At 37.4% G+C, this 23,279-nt stretch overlaps 1 protein-coding gene across 1 annotated transcript; it reads left to right on the top strand.

Annotated features, from left to right (window-relative positions):
* Positions 1-14: 14 nt before the first annotated feature.
* On the top strand, positions 15-22,751 carry LACTB2 (lactamase beta 2). The gene is made up of 7 exons (XM_081117205.1): positions 15-278; positions 4,511-4,674; positions 9,447-9,573; positions 16,058-16,236; positions 18,379-18,527; positions 20,862-20,943; positions 21,600-22,751. The coding sequence occupies exons 1-7, from the start codon at positions 157-159 to the stop codon at positions 21,641-21,643; spliced, it is 867 nt and encodes a 288-aa protein (XP_080973331.1). The 5' UTR covers positions 15-156; the 3' UTR covers positions 21,644-22,751.
* Positions 22,752-23,279: the final 528 nt, after the last annotated feature.

The following is a 23,279-nucleotide window of genomic DNA, read 5'->3' as shown; positions in this document are numbered from 1 at the left end:
TCTGCTCACGCGAGGACACGTGACTCTGGCCCCGCCCCCACGTAGAAACTCAGCCCTCTCCGCCCGGGGTCAGGTGACGCCTGGCTTCAGCTTCCTTGCGGATCTAGCGCTTCCGCGGTACGGTGAGCTACGCACGGACGCGTGGCTTAGGCGGAGATGGCGACCACTCTGCAGCGCATCGAGCGCCTGTCCAGTCGGGTGGTACGCGTCCTGGGCTGTAACCCGGGTCCCATGACCCTGCAGGGCACCAACACCTACCTGGTAGGGACCGGCCCCAGGTAAACGCCTCCTGCCTCCACCCCAACCCCGACCCCGACCCCGACCCCGCCACCTAAACGCCGGCCGGCGGGACGCGCGGAGCTGGGGCCGCGATCGCTGCTCGCCGCTGGCAGGATTGCGGCCCCGGCCGGGCCGGCCCCGCCAGAACCATCCTCAGATGCCCGGACCCCGGACCTCCCCTAAAGCACGACCACCCAGGGTGGTAACCTCTCTGGGGGAGAAGTACTTTTTTTAAAAAACTTCCTGTTTTTGAAACCCGGTTTACTTTGCTTGATGTCGAATGCCAGGGTGAGCGTGTTTAAGTGGTTGAGAAATTAGTGTCGCCCTGAGTTTTTAAAAATCCAGAAAAACGTTGACTCGGCTCCCCTTTCACTCGTCTGTTGCCCCGAGTGTAACTTCCCCTTCACAAAAGCAATCGTGCTGAGGCCTTTTTCTTAACTCGGCAGCAGAGGGCGGCAGGGTTATCTTGCTTCCGTGTTGCTGGAGCCTGAAACCCAAAAGAGCCACACACGCCCCTGCCCCAGCCCTTGGGAAAGAAGAGCTTACTACTTTTGTTTATGTTTGCTAATATTGTGTGGCCTTTTTCGGTTATTTTGCGGATGGAATAACCTATCTCTGTTTCTTAGATTTTCTTTTCTCTTGTTTAGCAGCATTCTGTTTTATGCAGAAATGAAGAGGTGGTTTATTGCACAGTAAGTGCACTGGGCAGTTTTTGTGTACTTAGTATAACCTAGATAATAAGAATAAAGGTAAGATATAGTTCTCTTAGGCATAGAATTTAGTTGTGCAATCAAGACATGTTACAATTAATAAAATACACTTGAATATTAAATACAGTTTAATAAGTATAGTTTATTGAGATTTTATATGAAGTACCTACTGTATTTGCCTTTTTCCAGCAAATCAGAATTTTAGAAGCAGCAGGATGAAGGAACTAAAGTATTGCAAGTCAGGCAAGCAAAAGGTGAAGTCCAGAGCAAACAAGGCAGGGTCACTTAGGTACAGTGCCTTTGGGCTGCCTCCAGGATCTGAGAGGACAGAGAATTAGGTAGAAAAAAAATACCGAACATCTAGAGTAAAGTTTCCCTTGGCTGGGACTCGCTCACCCCAGGAAATCCGTAGGCATTTTTGTCTCTCTTCGGTGTGTCATCTTAAACTAGTTCTAAAGACAATACCTAAAATGAAAACTGCATATAGTCAAAATTACCATAGAAAGTCTCTATGTTGGAGATCATATACTGTTTCTCAATAAGTTCAACATAGCCTGCTTTTCTTCCAGGGGTGAAACAGATGGCTGGTTCTGTTTGAAAACAAATGAAGTTGGCTTGTGTTTAGGGGCCACGTTGTATGAAAAATACACACTGTATCTTTAAAAGACCAGAATCACACTCAGTGTAGCAAGGTGTTTGTGCTAAAAGAGACATAAAGAACCTGAAACTGACTGAGGGAAGACCAGATTCATTGTCTCCCATCTTTTTTTTTAATATGTTTTTGTTGATTTTAGAGAGAGAGGAAGGGAGAGGGTTAGAAACATTGATGAGAGGGAAACATCGATATAGGCTGCCTCCTGCAGGCCCTCTACAGGGGACTGAGCCTGAAACCCAGGCATGTGCCCTGACAGGGAATCGAACCAGTGACCTCTTGGTGCATGGGTTGACACTTAACCACTGAGCAACACCAGCCAGGCCATAGTCTCCCATCTTATACTGCTTACACCACTACTCACATATACTCATGGAGTGGAATGGCCAGTGGAATCACTCATATATGAGAGAGAGAGAGAGAGAGAGAGAGATGATGATGATGAGTCCATATAATTGAGCTAGAATAATGTACAGATGATGCTACTCTATAAAGTAGAAGTCAGGTGGTTAGAAATTATTGTTAATTGTGTCCAAGTAAGAGGTTCTGATATTGATAGTCACCTGTTCCACTGCACAAAAGAGTTCTAAGATCACAGGTGGCTTCTATATCACTAAACCCAATGGCATTTTTCTATTCCCATCTTATTTGAATTTCAGTATCTTTTGCTCCACTCCTTCTTGATCTAACACTGCTTTCTCCTGGCTTCCTCTTACCCTTATAGCTGCTCTTTCACAGTCTCTTCTATAGACTTGTCCTCTTTATCAGACCTTTGAAGTGTTTGAGTTCCTCAAGGTGCAATCCTAGTCTGTCTTCTATTCCTGTGCTGTGTTCTCTACCTTGGTGATCTTGGTACTGCTTCCTTGGTTTCACCTATTATCTGTTCATTAATAACTCCCAAATTTAGAGCTCTAGTTCAGACAAAATCCAAACTTGATTTTCAGAGCAGGGTAGTCAATTGCTTTCTTAAATATCTACTGGGGTGACTCACAGCCACTCGAAACTCAGTGTTTCCTAAACTGAACTTGCAGGCCTTCCCGCTAAACTTCACCCTCTTCCAGCCACTTGTCCTCACCGTCCTCACATTTGGTCAAGGCCAGTTCTTAAGTACACTCCTTCACATTTTTCTTTGCTTCTTGCACACACATCCAAGCCATTGAGATCTCCCCATTTCCACTGCTATCACCCAGTCCAAGCCAATATAACTCTTGCTTAGGCTTCTAAAATAGCCTCTAACTGGCTCCTCTCCATCTACTTTTGTCCCTCTCCAGTCCATTCTCCTTCATGTAGCCAGAGTAGTTTGTGTGTGTTTGTTTGTTTGGGTTTTTTTAATGAAAGTTAGAAGGCCTTGCATATTCTGCCTCTACCCATTTCATCAACCTGCTCTCAGACCTCTCTCCCATCCCAGCCAGGTGAGTTATATCCATTCTGCCTCAGGACATTCGTGCATGCTTTCCTCGCTGTCTCCCGTGTGTCCCTCCTCTCTACCCAACTAACCCTGCTCATCCTTTAGAGCTCAGTTAAAATGGCATTTCCTCAAGGAAGCCTCCCTTGACCCCTAGACTATGTTGGGTTAATGTAATACATTGCCTTAGCACTGCATACTTTTCATGGCCCTTATCTTTATAATAAAATGATTTGTGTGTGTGTAAGAAGTTGAATGGCTTTTCCTACCTCTACTCCCCACTAAAATGTAAGTTCAATCAAGGCTTAGTCATTACTATATCCCCACCACCTAGCACAGAGCCTTATACATAATACAGGTGTTACAGGAGATATTTGCGGAATGAATGAGTGTTGTCTACATCCTCTCTTCGTTTTTTCTGCTATGATTCCAAGACTGCTGGATAACTGCAATTTTAGCTGGTCTTCCATCCTCATTCTGATCAGGCCATGGATGGGAAGTGAACTTCCCTAAAGCACTACTAGACCTATTGTGATGCCTAGGTACTCAGTAAACATTTGAATAGACAATAATAGCCAGACTTTCCAAAGAGTATGTCCAGGTTCCTTCTCCGCCTAAGAACCTCTAAAAAACTGCAATTTTAAACTTTACTATCAAAATTGTGAATACTTTGAGAGCAAATATACTATAGGGTGTCCCAAAAGAATGTGTACACACACTTTGAATAGTTATAAAGGCACTGTTTAGTAAAATACATTTCATTTTCAAAATTGAGCTATCAACTGTTAAAGTGTGTGTACATTTTGGGGGGACATCCTGTATTTCCTATTAATAGGAAAAGGCAGTCTAGTGGAGTAAAGACTCTGGACTCTGATTACCTAGATCCCAATCCTGGCTTATGACTTTGGAAAAGACAGTTCATTCTCTAAGCTTCAGATTCCTTCTCTGTACAATGAGGGTTGTATCATACCTATGTCATAAGGATGTTATGAGGGTTCAGTGACACTTAAGTGAAAAATCACATCAAAAGCACTTAACAAATTCTAGTATACAATAATATTAGCTATTATTTTTATCACTTCTGCTTCCCTCATAACATCCAGACAATTCTGGGTTCATAGTAGGTGCTTAGAAAATTCCTAATGATTTTGTAAGAATTGACAGATCATTTACTGGCTATCTTAAAATTGATAAAAAATACCTAAAAGAGGAAGTTGATTCCACTAACTTCCATCAGTTGAAGAATTTTTTCTGTATTCACATAGCATATTGTTACTGTGGGCCTACTATATGCCAGGCACTGTACTCTAGTGAATAAATGGCCACAGACCTGTGCAGATTCTCCTGCACTCTTGTCCCCTTTATTAGAAATTTATGCAGTTTCTTAAATGTAAATTATCTGTGTGAGAAATATGCTAATATAAACTGTCCCAGTTGTGTGATTATCTTCTACTTAACTTTCAGGAGAATCCTCATTGACACTGGAGAACCAGCAATTCCAGAATATATCATCTGTTTAAAGCAGGCTCTGAACGAATTCAACAGTGCAATCCAGGAAATCATAGTGACTCATTGGCATCGTGATCATACTGGAGGCATAGAAGATATTTGTAAAAACATCAATAATGGTAAACAGAATATGTTCATTAAGCTCAGTGAGGAAACCTATGTTTTCAGAATAATTTATTTCCATTACAGAGCTAAGTAAGCTAGTAAACAATTTACTGTATACTTTATATTTAAATAGTACTCTTAGAAATTAATGTAACTTGAATACTGTGACTTTTTAACAAAGGAAAAATGTAGAAGTCCTATTTTCTATTTCAAATCTCTTCTTCCTCTTATTTTTCCCCTTTGCCCAGTGATGAAGGTCAGTTTTAATTTAGTCCGTGTGACAGTTACTACTTCAGATTTCATAATAACTAACCACTGTTGAACATTTACTGTGTGCCGGGCACTGCGCTGTATACTTTACATGGATACTTGAGCTAGTTGCTGTTATTGTCCACATTGTAAATGTGATCTCAGGTCTTCCAAAACTTTAAAGCAGTTACTCTGACATACCATAATACTGATGAAAGATCATTGTATTGATAATTCTTTGTCCCTGAAATTTATCTAGTACTAACACTTTGCCATCTTTCTCCTTATTCCCTCATCCCACTATCACAGACATTGATTCATTCATTTATTCATTCATTCATTTGTTCCTTTAACAAATATTCAAGTTGCTGCTATATCCAAGCACTGTTCTTGGCACAATCAATGGATGTAGCAGTGAGCAAAACTAAGACTCCGCACTCATGGGGCTTTCATTCTAGTAGGGAAAGTAAATGGTAAATAAATAATAGATCAGGTGGTGATGGGTGTTATGAAGAAAAGTAAAGCTAAGTGAAGAAAAAGGGGAGAGAGAATAAAGTGGAAGAGAGCAGTGGCTATTATATCTAGGGTGGACAGGGAGAGGGAGTAAACTATGTAGGCATCAGAGGAGGGCATACCAGGCAAAGGACTTTGCAGGAGCAGATACTAGAATGGGGGTGTGCTTGACATGTTCAAGGCAGGTAAAGGACAAGGTGGTCAAGAGTATTCATTCACAACAAATATTTTTAAGTATTTTTAAGTATCTTCTTTGTAGGCCTTAAGACTACAATTGGGTTGGAGAGATATTCTCAGCTACAGCAGCCAATATCAGCGGACTGCTCATTATAAAAAACTATCCACCCTAACTTTCTTACCCTCTTACATCCTGTCTTCCAATGGAAGGGGACTGTGTGCCACAGGAAATCATTCTCTCCCACTCTGACTTTTCCTCACCTTTCTTTCACTTGTCTATCTACCCATTCAAGTTTGTGAATTAAAAAACTATGCTGAGGGTCCTTAATTAGCTTTGGTCAACTCTTTTAGTATGAGAGTCAATTTGAAACATTAAAATGTTTATGGCCTGCTCTTTTCCCTTCATAAATCAATTTTATTCAGCTTGAATTTACATGCATAAAATGTACCTGTTTTAAGTGTGTATTTGTAAACACCTATGTGACCAATCCAATCAAGGTAAGGAACACTTACCCAGAAAGAGGTCCCCTTTGTGCCCCTCTGCAGTGTTTCCCCTCCACCTCCATACCCACATACCTGTTTTATTTCATTATAGATTAGTTTTACCTGTTGAAGTGTCACATAATGGAAGCATACAGAATCACTCTCTGGCTTCCTTTACACAGCATCACATCTTTGAGATTTACCCATGTTTCATGTATCAGTAGTTTGTTCCTTTTTACTGCCAAGTAGTAATCCATGGTAGGAATACACCATGATTTGTTTATCCATTCATCTGTTAATAGACATTTGACTTTCTGTAAATTAAAAATTAAAGTAGGTTTGGATTCCATACAAAATAATGAATATTTACATAATAGATGACCTATGAGATTAATTTAAAGAAAATCAAGGAGGAATTTAATACTGCTTTATAACCACTAAACTTTTTTTTTTAATCTTTATTGATTTCAGGGAGAGGAAGGCAGAGGGAGAGAGAGAGATAGAAACATCAATGATGACAGAGTTATTGATCGGCTGCTTCCTGCACGCCCCTGACTGGGGATGGAGCCCGCAACCCGGGCATGTGCCCTGACCGGGAATCGAACTGTGATCTCCTGGACCATAGGTTGATGCTCAACCAGCTAAGCCATGCTGGCCGGGCTAACCACTAAACTTTTAATACTTTGAGACGTGGCTTGTTATCTTTCATTCTGAACTTCATTGAAGCTAGACCAGCTGCACGCAGACCTTGAGTTGCTCAGCACTGAAATTGTACAGAGGTACCTGTCAGAGTCTTCCCCCAAAAGTCCCACGTATTTCTTCGTTCCCTAAATTCTTAATCACTACCATTCTTGTTCCATATTTTATTATTATTTCCTTTGTTTCATGTTGTTTTATTATTCTTTTAAATCTAGTGTGACAGAAATTTTTTCAACTACTTTACAGTGCTAACAATCTGTGTTTTTACTGGCCACACCAAAATTATGAATCCCATTTATAAGATGTCTATGGGAAGGTAGAGCAACTCTGAAGCAACCTGCTTACAAATTTTAAAATAAAGTCAGTTTCATTTCGGAACTCCTGGTGGCTTACAGGGAGCCAAAAGTTTACTAGACATGAAAACTATATAGACCCAGGTTGCTTGAGTGTTTTGTTTTGGTTTGGTTTGGTTTTGAGTAAATCTTGTAAAATATATTTTGTTATCTGGTAATTACTATTTTGCAGCTGAAGTTGGGTCATTGGCATGTATTTCACATTCAAGTCCTGGGAGTCAAATATTTGCTTTTATGCTATTCAGTTAGAATGTGTTTCTGTTAGAAAGCATAACACATAAAAAATATCACATGGTTGTATCTGCTTAAATAATTAGCTTTAGCAATGATGTTAGAATCCATTATTCAGAACTTAGCAAATGACTGAGGGTTTCTTCCTGTTAAAATAATTACATAAGTGGCTGCCAGGGGCTGGGAGGAGAGAATAGAAAGTGACTACCATTGGGTATGGGGTTTTGGTGAGGGGTTTTGAAAATGTCCTAAAATTAGATAGTGGTGATGGTTGTACAATTCTTTGAATATACTAAAAAAACACACACTGAATTTTACACTTTAAAGGGGTAAATTTTATTGTATGTGAATTACATCTCAATAAGCTTTGATTTAAAATAATTATTATATGATTGCTTTCAGCATGCCCTTCTCCATCCTGTCTATATATATAGATTGTTATTGAGAATAGGATGTGTGCTTTCATATTTACATATAATTTTTAAAACTGACACAAAGTTATTTTATAGTATGACATTTGTCTTGTAATTTTGAGGTAATTGTGAAATTTTTGGAAAGATTGTCTGCCAAACGTCTCATAACTAGAAATATACTTCTATTTCTTTACTGAAAGACAAAATTACACAGATTAAAAATAAAAACAAACCAGAAAACCCTCACCATGTCACTCTATAATGAAGACAGTTTCCAGAATAGCATGTTATTTCTTATTGCAGCCTCAAAGATACAAAATAATGGAATTTGGGGCTGGAGACAGAAAATCCAGTTGGTGTTATTTTATTTTTATTACATTGCAGTATTTCTATCTTCTTTATCCGCCGTACTTAGCCAGATTTCTATGCCTTGTCAGTTTTCCTCTGAATGTTTTTTTCTCACTCCATATTTCCATTGCTAGCTCCCTAACCCTAATATTCATTGCCTTCCAGCTGGGTTATTACTATCATCCCCTCCCAGTCTTTTGCTCTCTCCCCCTCCAGGCTCCCCACCTGCAGCTGCCGTCTTGATCGCCCTGTTAACACTGTTTCATTGTCTTACTAAAGAGCATACGTGGGCCACATACGGCAGAGCGTAAATTCCTCTATTCTGTGAAGGCCAATTGAAGGCGCTCCAGGATCTGAGCTCACCTTACGAATGCCACTTTATCTCCACCCTTCCCAGCCAGTATTTTGTGTTAGACAAATTGGTAGCTTTCTTCTGTTGCCCGTATGCCGGCTTCATTCTCATTTCTATGGCTTCACTAATGCTGTTCCCCTTACATCTCTGAGCCTTTTTCCCATCCCGTTCATCCTACATGCCTGGAGTTCTCTCACATTTATGAATCCTTTCCTAATTGTTTCTACTTTCTCTAAACTCATTTTGCTTTTGTTAGTTGAATTGCCCCTTTAGTATTCATTAGATGGTACTGAGTATAGTTCTTTAATTATTTCCTGTCTGTAAGTTTTATTTTCCCAACTATGACCGTTTTTAAGCACTTTGATGTCATGGTGCTTATATTCACTATACTGGTTAAATAATTGGCAATCAGTTATTGGTTGGTTAATTAGTTGTTTTTCTTTGCATTTATGACAGGTACTATGGGTTAAATTTATTATAATGTTTTAATATCTTAGCCCTGGGTTTGGGGCTTCCTTTCAGCATTCCCAGAAAGAACTTTACATTATCACCCTTTTATCATTAACTCCTGCCATGATGTCATGACTTCTTTTACCATATGTTAGGCACCTAGACAGAAAAGTTTCTACATTCTGCATTACTCCCTCTTCAACACCCATCTTGATATCAAAGCCAGCTGAGATTATGAACTTTCAAATTATTATATAAAGTAGGAGTGACTAGAAAAACACAAAGGCTTTTATTTAGACTTAGCAGGGCATTAGAGAGTAAAAAGCTCTTTTGTTGAGGTAGAAGAAGTAGTTACCATCCCAGAGATATGCAGCTGTAATTCCTCCCATTTTCTGTTGTCTCTTAACGTTAATATTTTTTTGCAGCTACTCACAAGTGTTCTATAAAAAACTGGTCTCTTTAAAGGCTGAATTATCCTTTAAAGTATGACTTAAATATTTTACATGTTTTGTCACTAGACACTCCATACTGCATTAAAAAACTCCCACGGAATCCTCATAGAGAAGAAACGATAGGAGATGGAGAGCAACAGTATGTTTATCTGGAAGATGGAGATGTGATTAAGACTGAGGGAGCCTCTCTCAGGTACGTAAATGACCTGTGGCCAGGCCAAGCTGTGGGGGTGCAGGCAGTCTATGTATATGTTTTATAAAAGGGGGAAGGAAGATTTCCACGTCTGCTTGTATGAGTGAAGACTATCTGAGGAAGAAGAGTACAAGAGATCTGATACCTGGATACTCTGGGAAGAGAAAATGGGTTGCTTGAGAAACAGGGAAAAAGAAAGTCTTCTCCCTCTATCCTTTTATAGTTGTTTGAATTATATGATTACCATTTTTTAATGAATAAAATATTAAAAAATAGATTAGCATCTCCTGCTAGGAAATTCAGGGCTTCCTCATGTTTTCACTTTCAAAAGATGACCCATACCTAAAGTAAATACATTTTAGGCCAGACCCATAATCCCCCATGACCTATTTGAGGGACTCAAAAAGGTGTTTCCAACTCAGTAATTTTAAAACGACTAATTATGATTCTCCTCTCTCCCCCACCGTCTGTCCTGGCTTCCTGATTTCAGAACTTCAACTTCTCTCAGTATTTAAGATTCTATTATTTCTTCTGTGATAGAAGCTGACTCCGCTTCACCTTGATCACTTTCCCTCCCCCTGCCCACCACATCTAGAAAGAGAAAGAGAGACAGAGAAGGGAGAGGGAGAGAGAGAGAGAGAGAGAGAGAGAGAGAGAGAACTGTCCATGTGAGAGCAAAACATCAATTGGCTGCCTCCTGCACACCCTCTACTGCAGATCAAGCCTGAAACCCAGGCATGTGCCCTGACCAGGAGTCAATCAGCAACCTTTCAGTGCATAGGACGACACCCAATTGAGCCACATTGGCTAGGGCTATGTTTTTACCTCAAAAATATTTGTCACTGCTGTCCCTTTTTCTTCATGTGCACTCCCACTACTTCTTGGTAATATCCCTGTCTCCAAGCTCTCCCCTTTCCAGTCTACCTTTAGTATGCTCTGTCACCTGAAACCTTGAGTAACTCAGTGCATACAAGATAATGTTTATTCTCCTTACCACAGCCTGGCTCCAAAGCACTTTTCTGGCCTTTGCTCCTACCGCTCCCCTCACAGACACAATTAGCCATACCCAAGTACTCCTGAGCACATTCTGTCCTCGTACCCTCCCCTTTACTAGGCTTCGCCCCTTTCCCCCGTCCTGTCCCCCTGATAAATTATTACCCATTTATTCTTCAAACCTCAGTTTACATGTTACTTCAAGAACCCCTTCTGGGCAGAATTAACTGCTTCCTCCAACGTTTATATAATTTTTATTATTTTATTATAGCGCTTATTAAATTATAATTTTTTGGTGTGTAAGTAGGTATCTCCTTAAAAGGTAATCGATTCCCTAGGTTCACAATATTAATTAATGTCAGTTGCTATAGCAGACAACCCCAGAAATGTATAATAGCTCAAACATGAAATAAGTTTACTTCTCAGTCACATAAAGGCCAAAAATGGTTCCTGATTAGTGAGTGGCCCTCCTGCATGTAATGTTTCAGGATCCCTGTGGATTCGTCCATCCTCAATACTTGACTTTCAGGCTTGCCATGTTCATCAGTCCAGCGGGTGGAGAAAGAGCATGGATTTGTGGGAGGTTTTCCTTGACCAGGCCTTCTCTTGCATTGCTGACAGTTCAGCCACATGCCACTGGTGACTCTGGGGAGACTGGGAAATATAGTTTAACTTCTTGCCCAGGAAAAAGAGGAAATAGGTTTGATGATAAGAGAGCCATTCTCTGCACAGGCAGATACCAAATTCATCTTCATATCCTCAGTCCCTGGCACATAGGAGGCATGTAACAAATGTAATCCTACATGTAATAAATGTCTGCAAAGAGTAGATGAAATGATGAATGAGAGGAGATGAGGTAATGGGTATCCATGCCCCCTTTCAAACCAGTGTCCTCTTTTTTCCTCTAAACCATTGATAAAATTTAATTTATAAACCAACTAATTGCTGGGCAATTTTCTTAAAATGCTCCTTGTTCAAATTATGATATGTTGTATAATTTGCTGATGATACCACAGAAAATCAAACATTACATTACTACTTCTTCAAAAAGTATTCTTGATAATACTGAATGTCCCCCATCACACACCAGCCCTAGGCCAAGTTAAAGAAGGGGATAGAGACAGGAGGAGGTGTTCCATCTAGTCTTCTGTCTCAGAGGTTTGGGACCCTCAGTACTGGTTTATCATTTATCACAGAAGCATGGATATTAGATCTATACCTAATGTTCAGATTAGACTGTTCAACCTTAGAAGTTAACTGCATATTACCCATCTGCCATGAACAGACCACGTTTTAAGTTTTTAAAGTATACAAACAGAAAAGTGTACATATTATCAATGTGCAAGGCAGTGAATTGTTACAAACTGAACAAACCATATGAGCATTTTGCAGATCTAGAAACATCAGTACCCTAGAGCTGCCCACAAACTGGCTTCCTGTCACTACGCTGCCGCCTCAGTTGGATACTGTCTTGTTTCATGGAGTGAATTGATGCCAAGGATCTCAATATTCTGTGAATACCATTTAATTTTTTTTCCACTGCATTCTGATTAAGTATGGGAATCTATTTTAAGACTTGAGGGGAAAACTAACAGAAAGAACCAAAAAGAGCACTTTTTTTTAAATGACTTAGTAAATAATCTTTTCTCAAAATATAAATTCCAAGTATGCTAAAATCTGAATAAAACATTTAGTTTACTGTTGATGTGGTTTCCAATGTCCATTTTTATAGTTAGTAAAATCCAGTTGTTTTAAACATTAACACAAAGACTTATTCTTACGCAAAAGTTCCGTAAACAGAAGGTTAAAATTTACTTAATTCCCAAATATTTGATGTTCAGTTGATCTTGTCTATCTGCCAATTTTTTAAAAAAAAAAACAATAGAGATAGAGATAATACCCACCAAGAACCCATTAGTAAAAAATAGAAAGTTAGCAAGGTTTTCAGTAAAGATTCTGGATGTAACCCTCAGGAATTTCTAGTGAACTGAGTTTAAGTTCTCAAAGTTAATCTGACAGCTTTTGTTGACTGTTCTGAATTTCGAAGAGAGACATTCTTATAAAGTCTGCTGTGTTGCAAAAGTGGCAGAACTAGATAAATGCTCTACCTGATGAATGGGAGGCACAGCTGCAGTTCCTCTGATCTTTAGCAAAGCACCTCTGATGTTATTTCCTTTTCTCCTCCCTCCTGCATGCAAGCAAGTTGACAGATAAGACAGTTGCAGACTCTGAAAGAATGGCCCTGCAAGTGAGTTTCTGTAGATTAAAAAAAAGATTGAGTTTCCATTTGTAAACACATTCTATGTGTGACTACTGTTCGTAAGATTTTCCATAAGATAAGATAGACATCCACACCACGAATTTTTATAGTTGTTGGAAATATATCTCCTGCAATTATTTTCATATAACATGAGATACTTTCATTTACTGGTTGCAGCAGGTTTAATCAGACAAAAGAGATGATTTCTAACATCTCTTTAATATCTCACCATTACTAAATATAGTAATCATTTGCAATCTGTAAAGTATATACTTAGAAACCATAAAAGCATAATAGTTCCTAAAATCAGTTCTTAATGCCTCTCAAAAATAATTGCTCCCATTACAGGAGTACCTCATGTTCTCATACCGTATATCTCTTACATTTTTAGCAGATTCTTTACGAAGGCTTTACAGTTGCAATATTTAACATTAAGCATTTGGTTGGGTTTTTTGACAAATGAGAAACTCTTCTAAGTTAGTCATTTCAGTTTTCTTAAATACTGTTCTTTAAAAGTTGAAATTTGTCAAATGTCTTTGCAGTGTCTAGAAGATGATCTTTCTTGTCTTCTCCATAGCTTTATTATGATTGGCAGGGATCTCATAAAATTGAAATACCTTGACATTTTTTGAATAAATTGTATTTGATCGTGATGTTATTATTTTTAAATATGCTTTTGGATCTCTAGGGTGTCCAAACAGTATATACCCACACCTTGAATAATTGTAAAGGCAATGGTTATTAAATACATTTTATTTTTAAAATTGAGCTATCAGCTATTAAAGTGTGTATACATTTTTGGGACACCCTGTATTTGTTAATATTTTAGTTAAGATTTTTATGACTATATTCATTAGTGAGATCAGGCAGTAGTTTTCTTTTTGTGCATCATTTGTCAGGTTTGGGATTCATAAGTTTTCCTTCTTTTTCTGTGTTCTGGAATAAGCTAAGTAGCAGTGCAGTAACTGACTTTAAATGTTTGGTAGGGTTATCCAGTGAAAATACTGAGCCTTTAGTTGCTGATGACATTTATACGCCTTTTTAGTGGAGTTTCATTGTTGCTTTTAGTAATATGGTCCAGTGAGTTTAGCTTAACACAAATAATTTTAACATATTTCTGTGAACGTCCTGTTTCCCGGCAATTTTTATCCAGTGGCTTTAGCATCTAATGATACTTGCCTTAATCAATTATCATATTGAAGGTGGCACAATTGTGACTTCTCTTATTCTATTTCTTCTACTTTCCTTTTGTGTTTGGATTTTTTTTATTTGCTTACATTCTTCTTGAAGAGATTTCCCCCTTTCCTCTTTTTTGAGTATTACTACAGACTTATTTTTTTTATTCAGTGCTCCTTTTTCCTTTTGATAGTCCCCCAATCTTTCAGTACCTCCTCGCTGTGTCACACAGGCTGTCTCAATACCACAGTTTACTTTCCCTGCCCTGGAGCCAGCATGTATGTAAGCAGCCCTGGTTTCTTTGAGTGGGAAATGGTGTTTAGAAACAGAGTGTGAGGTGTGCTTACTACTACTGCAGTGTCATTGCTCCTGGGCCTTTTTATAGACAGCTAGATAAAAAATTGTGAATTCGTGATTCCTCACTTCAAATAATAACCCAAAATTTAGTTCCCTGATTCCATATATAGTTTTTCCTTATCCCACAGTGAAAAACTCGGTTCTCAACATCAATTTATTTACTTGTTAATACTAACATACAGTAAACACAAAATAGTTTCAGAATCACAGTAATTAATAACTCTGCCAACGTTAAACTTATTAAGTAAAGTTCAGGATATCTTTGCAATTCTTTTGGTGGTAAGGTCTATTCCATTAAAAATGTACAGCCTTGGTATTGTATTTAAAACTTATTTGAATCAATCCATTTTTTTACTGTAGCTATGTTACCTCTAGTGTACAGTTTCTCTAGAATACAGTTTCTGTATTCAATGTTAAGGTTTTTTCCTTTCTATTTAATTCTTTGTTTAGAATATATAAAATATTTACACAGATTAAAAGTTAAACTTGCTATCCTGGCCAGTATGGCTCATGGGTTAGGCATCATCCTGTGCATCCATCAGAGGGTGGCTGGTTCGATTCCCTGTCAGAGCACATTCCTGCGTTTCTGGCCCAATTTCAGGTGGGAGGCATGCAGGAGGCAGCCAATTGATGTTTTGCTCTTACACCAGTGTTTTTCTTTTTCTCCCTCTCCCTTCCTCTCTATAAAAATCTATATATTTTTGTAAGTTAAAACTACTGAAAAAGTTGTTCTAATTAGAGAAGTCTTGCTTGCACCTCCATTCCCTACACCGAATTGCCTATCCCCTATGGGCAGCTATATTTATTAGTTTTTTATTTATCCTTCCTGATTTTCTTTTTTGCAAAAATAGGGAAATACATGCATTTATGTTTTTATTTCCCCTTCTTTCATATACAAAAGATCATCCTATAAACACTCTTTGGTGCTTTGCTTTTTATCACTTTGTATATCGTACAAATTAATCCACATCAGTTCAGAAGGATCTTCTTCATTCTTTTTGATGACTATATAGTGTTTCATTGTGTGGATATACCATAATTTATCCAGAGTGCCCTATGAGTTGGCATTGGATTGTACCTAATGTTTTGTTATTAAAAATAATGTAATGAATAACTTATACACTTTTTTTTTGTATTTGTGAAGGTGCATTTTTGGAGGTAAATTTCTGGCAGTGAGATTGATGGATCAGAGGGTGCTATTTTGCTAGAAAATGCCAAATTCCCCTCTATATAAGCTATACCATTTTGCTTACCCACCAGCAACATATGAAAGTGCTTTTTTCTCATAATCTTGCCATAAAACGTATTGTGACATGTGCTTTCTGACATACAAAGAAAATACATGTTCTTAAAAAATAAAGGTACTATCTCTAAGTAGTGGAAAGATTGGTTTTTTTCATCTATTTTAAGTACTTTTCTGTTTTCCAAATTTGTTGTAATCAGTATTTATTACCTACAAAACAAGAAAAAAAGTGGGAAAACTATTAAGTTTGCACTTCAGAGTAAGAAATTTGATTTTGTTAAAGGGGAAATACTTTGGGTGATAATTTTCAGTGGGCAACAAGAGAAAAAAGGAGCATTTTAACTCACTGACATTATTTGTGTCTGTCCAGAGGTAAGGATAGAGAGTAATTTGCTTCTCAAAATTTCTTCTAAGCTTAAGAGTTCATAATTGTTTCTATTTCTTCTTTCGACCAGAGTTATATACACCCCTGGCCACACTGATGATCATATGGCCCTACTTTTAGAAGAGGAAAATGCTCTCTTTTCTGGAGATTGCATCTTAGGGGAAGGAACAACTGTATTTGAAGACCTCTATGATTATATGAACTCCCTAAAAAAGTTACTGAAAATCAAAGCTGGTATTATATATCCAGGTGAGTAATTTTTTTAATCTGGTAAACCATTTGTGTCAAATGATGAGAAAGGTTTATTTTGAGAGGGGGGGCGTGTTTCTTTGTGTTTTCGGTCTTGAAGACAGACATGTAAACTGCTGCTTTAAATTATACCCCTAAGTCCTGTCTAGCCATGCAATTTAACAAATGGCCAAAAGTGATATTAATAACTTCTTATATACACATGAGGGTTATTTTTAACATCTAAACAGCTATTAATAGGACTATTAAATGAGGGAAATAACTTACATTGGAACAAGACAATTTTTTTATTCTATAAGCTATCTTCAATTTTGTTAACTTGATTTCTGTTGTGGATCACATTTTAGCCACGTAACCATGGGTAATATTTCACCTCTGAGCTTTAGTTGTTTTAACTTACACTATTGAAATATCAGTAGCTTCCATATGAACTATAAAATTGTATATTTATTTTGATTCTCAAAAAAAAGAAACCTGTTCTTAGTATCCCAGCTATCACTGCACTGCTCTGCAATGTGAATCTCCCCTCCATCCTGAAAGCTAAGAAACATACAGAACCCAACAATAGGGCCCAGAAGGGAAAAGAGACTAGGTTACTTAATTTTTTAAACCCTTCTAACTTGTTCCTAACCAAAGAGCCATGGAAAGATCTGCAAATACAGTGTCTTCCATACCCTCATATTCTCTCATGAATTTCTACTGCCGAGGAGGCAAAAAACACACTGTGGGCATTTGGATTAATATTATGTCATAAAAGGCATGGAAGCTGACAGCTGTTTTTAAAGCGAAGAGAATAGACGTTTGATGCACTCACATTCAAGCAAAGCTACTGAGAGGCTGCCTAGGAAAGGCCCTTAGAGAGTTAGCTTTAGTGAATCCAGTGACCTGGCTTATTAACACAGCAGGAGCTTATGTGTAAATCATGTTCTGTAGCCATAGCTACCATACATTAAAGCCTGCTACACATCAGGTACCTGCAGAGACCTTTCCAGCTAGCCGCTGTCCGCATAAAAACCCAATGAAGCAGGTAGTGGCGTCCCCGTTGCACAGCTGAAGAAACGGTTCGGCAGCTTTCCTGGCCAGACAGCTAGCAAATGACGGTCGGTATTCCAACCAAAGCCCGTGCTCGTTACATGATAATAGGTTAGCCTGCTTCTGCATATTCTGTCCTCAAATATTTTAAACATCCCTCTGGCAGACTTGTGTAATATATTAATTTGCACTCTGTTAAAAGAGCATGTAAATTTCAATATCTTTATCTGGGTTGCCAGCATTTCTGAATTACAAGCCTATCCATAAGATTCTTAAAGCTCTACTGTGGTTCCTGTGAATTTTTAATAGCGCTTGGTCACTTATGTGAAGCTGCTTTTACATTCCCCTTTTCAGTCTTTTATAGGTAAGTGTAGCACAGTGCTAAGAGCCTAGACTGGTTAAAAGCTCCCGGGTCAGAATCCCAGCTCCACTCCTTAGCTGTGTTACTGGGCAGGTTATTTACCCTCCGAATGCCTCAGTTTCTGCTACGAAAAAGGGATAAGAAAAATACTTAGCTTTCGGTACCCTTCTAAGAATAACGTATAGCATTTAGGGTAGTGCCTGGCAAACAGTAAGTACTCTATAAATACTACCTAGCATTACTGTTGTGGTTCCTGTTATTATTGATATATTTTTATTTTATACTTTTAAAGTTTGATATAACTGCCCGGCCGGGTGTGGCTCAGTGGTTGAGCATCGACCTGGGATCCAGGCGATCGGGGTTTGATTCCCGGTCAGGGCACATGCCCAGTTGTGGGCTTGATCAATGACTCTCTCATCATTGATGTTTCTATCTCTCTCTCTCCCTCTCCGTTCCTCTCTCTGAAATCAATAAAGATATATTTAAAAATAAATAAATAAGTAAACTTTGATATAACTGTCTAATGTTTTTTGACATTGTACATAATTTTTAAGTCTCATATCTGTATAATTTCCAAGTAATTCTTATTTGTTGTGTATTTAGTATATTTCAATACATTGTATGGATTATTTTTAATGAATAATCATTAAATCATTTAATGAATAATCATTCATTAGAATGAATTAACTCCAATTATACTTAATATTTTTTATCTGGTTGAAATAATTTTTATAATTATTCCAATTCAGGACATGGCCCCGTAATCCATAATGCTGAAGCTAAAATTCAACAATACATTTCTCACAGAAATATTCGAGAAGAGCAGATTCTTCAAGTATTTCGTGATAACTTTGAAAAATCGTTTACAGTAATGGAGCTTGTAAAAATTATTTACAAGGTAATTTTTGTTTACCTTATTTGTACATAGCCACTATTTTATTAGGACAATCTATTTAATAAACTAGATATGAAAAACGTGTCACCTCCTTGAACAGAATAAATAAGTAATACCACTTGAATAGATTCAAGACCAGCAGCCTCAACTTTCTAGAACACAGAAGTTAAACAAAACCTTGCCTGCAGAACAGAAATAACCATTCTGAGCCATCATTAAACCAAATACTTCATGCTATAGGAGAGACCATTCCCAACAGCCTGATGATGAAGTTTTGTAAGGACTTGCCTGTTCTAGCCATCTTGATTATCTGGTGTCCTAGCCTTTACTTTAGCAAGTGAGAAGAGGCGATCTGCTGGAGACAGATACTGGGATGACAGCAGTGAGGAGCAGCAGTGATCCCTGACCGTGGGGGAAGCACATGTAAAGAACATGAGTGGAGAAGCTTAGTGTATAGAGAGACCCCCTTACCAAGGTGGCCTCTGAGCACATCATTATATGACAGCACTGTGTGGCAGCTGATTAGTATAATTCAGTGTTTCAGTGCATGTTTATTAGACACCTGCTGTGTAGGCAGTATAGCTTAGAGGTTAAGAATGTAGGCTTTGGTATTAGGTTACCTAGGTTTAAAAACTCCCACCACCACATCCTGTTCATCCAGAAGACACATGAGAGGACACCTAAAGATGAGCTTGAAAAGGTACCTGGAGCCAATTAAAATCAGTAAGGGGCCTTAATATCGTATAGGCCCAAGTTATCAAAAAATAGTTAGATCATACTCAGTATGTTTTGTTTTAAAAGAGAGGGATGATAAAAGAAAAAAAAAGAAAGAAAAGGGAGGGATGAAGGTTTAAAATGACTAAAGATAAAAAAGTGCCATTGGCAAAAAGGTAGTGTAAATATTTAAATTCTGTGAAAGAGTTCATTTCCTCATAATACTAGAACAGAGTCATTCAAGACTATTCATTGATACAGTGGAGCTTTTTTCTATCCTAAGTACAGACAGACTGCTTTGAGGACCCTCACGGATAACTCCTCATCAGGCACCTGCCTGTGCCTAAAAAATACTGGTTTAGCATTCAGAATTGTATTCAGTTGTATATTCACTGTTTATGTGAGAGGTACCTGTTGCATATAGAGTGGCATTAAGTATTGCAGAGGGATTTATTCATTCAACGAACATTTACTGACTGCCTTTCATGTGCCACACACTGAACTAGTACAGAGATATAAAGATGACAACTGCCCTCAAAGGACTCAGTTCATGTGGGTACAGCACACACCTGTATCGGTGGAAAGGGAAAGTGCACTCATTAAAAAAAACTAAAAAAAACATACCTGTAATACTATTATAATAGCTTCCCTTTTTAGCGCATTTTTATGTGCTAGACTCTGTCCTTAAATACTTTACCTTTACAAATGTAATTTGAGGTACTTAATTTAAATACCTCAGGTTTTCACTGCATAAAGACAAAATCATTCCAATTTAATAGATTAAAAAACTGACTCAGAAAGTATAAGCTAAGTAACTTTTTTAAGGGCACACAACTAGCAGATGTCATTCTTAAACATCAGATGACAGACACTCAGATCTTGTTTCTGTCACACCAGGCTTCCTCCAAGGCCCATGCACAGCATGTCAGGGCAGAAAGGAAGAGGGATAAGTTCTCCCTGGTGAAGATGCAGGATAATGAGGCTGGTCTGGAAAAGCTTAAGAAATTTAAGTCATTTAATTGGATCTAAACAGAAGGAAAGATGTGTTCAAACACTGGGAGTAATAAAAGAGCATTGCGTGTGTTTGAAATCCCAAGGAGGAGTACCCAGGATGAAAACTAAATGATTAAAGAGGTAGAATAATCAAGGAAATGTGAAAAGTTATTATCATGTAACCTAATAAATAAACCATAGGGCCAGTGTCTGTAGCATCATTAAAGCTATCTAGAATAATTTTTACATTTATTTATTCACCCATTCATAAAATATTTAGTTCCTACTCTGTGCCATTACTCTAAGCACTGGGTATCCAGTAGTGAACAACATACCGTTACTACCTTTATGGAGTTTGCAGTCTCTTTTATCTGTAGGAATGTAGGTAAGAATATGGTGCCTAAAGCCAGGCATGTACAAGCCAAAATCATTGTGGCTGTTACTATATAAAAATGAATTCAATGGGGGCATCTGGAATGTAACTATAAAAAAAGTAAGGCTAAACATTTTTTTAATGAATTTAAGTTAAAATTTTCTTTTGTTCTATTTTTTTAAGTTTCAAAAGGATTAACTCTATCCTGTTTTTAAAAAGAAATGTTTTCTTTCACTCTCATTTTGTTTTGTTTTTAGAATACTCCTGAGCATTTACATAAAATGGCTGGACATAATCTCTTGCTTCATTTGAAAAAATTAGAAAAAGATGGAATGATATGTAAGTATACTTCTAAATTTATTTCTTTTATTGCCAGCATAAATTTTTTTTTTTTTTTACACAAATGAACTAGCTTCCTTTAGGAAAAATAACACCCCTCAGAGTCCTCCCTTGAATATCACTGTAAGTTGGAGAGACAGGCACTAGGAAGGGTTAGCAGTGAAAGGCCAGTGGACCACAAGTGGGAACCAAACGCTCCCCCAGGAATTAGAATCTCGCTTAGAGGTTCCAGTCGTCACCCACCAGAATGACAGTCAAAGGCATGCAGTGGAAAATAGCTTCTCTTCTCCCAGACCACAAGTCCACAAGAATTTTAGGTGTAGAAGATTTGGGAACAGCTAAAGGTTTTAGCAGTACTAAAGGTAGTAAACTCAAAGATATTAAAGCAGTAACTCTACAATTGTTTACTAGTGTCAGGTTAATTTGTCAAATTAAGAATCTTTATAGAAGTTTAATCCTTAAAATCAACAGGTTCAAAGCTTGAATTTTGTATAGAAGCTTCAATGTTTTTAAATGTACCAAAAAAAACCCCAACTTTATATTGAGCAACAAAATTATTTTAGGAATGAATGCTGTTTTTAGCCAGAAAATAACTTAAAACCCAGTGAATTTGTTTATCTGCTGTTAAAATTTTACTCTCTAATTTTCTTCCACAGTTAGCAACACAGATCCTGATAAGAAATGGAAAGCTCATCTTTAGTTTTAGGTTAGTGAAAGTTTTGTTTTGTTTTTAGAGAATGGTATGTTTAACTATTAATTATTTACAGAGAATATAGAGTGTATACCATTAAAAATAACCCGATATACTTTAAGATAGTGTCATATTTATTTTCAAATATATAAATTACATTTTACATGTATAATATAGAATATTTATCTAATGTAGGACTTACAACATTTTACCAAATGTTTATCCACTTTCAATTGATAAGGTGATTACTTTAAAAATAATAAAGTGTATGTAATTTAAACTGGATATTATTCTTGGAAATTGTTTATCTATTACCAGTGGCCAATAATACTGTTTCTCTTCAGTAACAGCACAGATTTCTATGTAATCCTTTTCTGCAACCCTGTCTATATCTACAGATAATAGCTTTGTTTTCATGTTTCTATTGATTATATCATGATTGTGTATTACTTCTGTAGCTCTTTATCAAGTTTATTTTCTTAGAATGGTATTCTACAAATGATTCATGCACAGCAACTTTTGGAAATTAAAAATAATAGATTCCTAGTTAGAGTCATTATATAATAAATAATTATTTCTGTAATTCATGATTACAACCAACTTACTTTCCAAGTTTAGGTTTTAGTATATAAATAGTCATCGGCATTTTTATGTAAGTAATGTTCTTAAATAGTGGTTAGGTTCTCTGGGTAGCCCACCAAATGCTTATAAATAAGGTTTCTAAAATACAATACTAAGATGAGCTCAGAATCCTGAAAATGTACTTTCTTTACTCTTCCCTAAAGATAAGACTTTAATTTTTTAACTTTCTTTGACATCCTCTCTTCTTTCTGCCCTTTCCCCCAAGACCATAGCATTTTCATACTATTCTAAACATTTATTCTCATGCCCTGGAGAATAAGGGCATGAAACCATCCTATATTACAAAGTAACTGTGAACTCAGTAATAAAAAAACAAGCAACCCAATTCAAAACTGGACAAAGGACTTCAATAGAAACCTCTCTAAAGAAGATACACAGATGGCCAATAAATACATGAAAAATTGCTCAGTGTCACTAGTGGTTAAAGAAATGCACAGTAAGGTATCACTCTATGGCCATTAGGATGGCCATTATTAAAAATAAAACCAAAAAAAAAAAAAAAACCCCACACAAAATAACAAGTGTTAGGGAGGATATGGAGAAACTGGAACTCCTGTGCATTTCTAGTGGGAATGTAAAATGGTGTTGCTTCTACGAAAATAATATAGCAGTTCTTCAAAAACTTAAATGTAGAACTGCCATGATCCAGCAATTCCATTTCTGGGTATATACCCAAAAGAACTAAAACCAGGGACTTGAGCAGATATTTGCACACTCAGGTTTCTGGCATAATTATTAACAGGACCCAAAAGGTGGAAGCAGCCTAAGTATCCATTGATGGATGAATGAATAAATAAAATGTTGTATATACATACATTGGAATAGTATTGAGCCTTGGAAGGAAGGAAATTCTGACACATGCTACAACGTGGATGAAACTTGAAGACATTATTCTAAGTAATAAAAGCCAGTAACAAAAGGATAAATACTATATGATTCCACAATTCTGAGGTATCCAGAGTAGTCAAATTCATAGAGACAGAGAGTAGAATGGCAGGTGCCA

Source organism: Miniopterus schreibersii (genome assembly GCF_964146895.1).
Source record: "Miniopterus schreibersii genome assembly, chromosome: 17".
NCBI classification, from domain to species: domain Eukaryota; kingdom Metazoa; phylum Chordata; class Mammalia; order Chiroptera; family Miniopteridae; genus Miniopterus; species Miniopterus schreibersii.
Note: the sequence above shows the minus strand (reverse complement) of the source record. Positions and strands in the feature narration are given on the sequence as shown.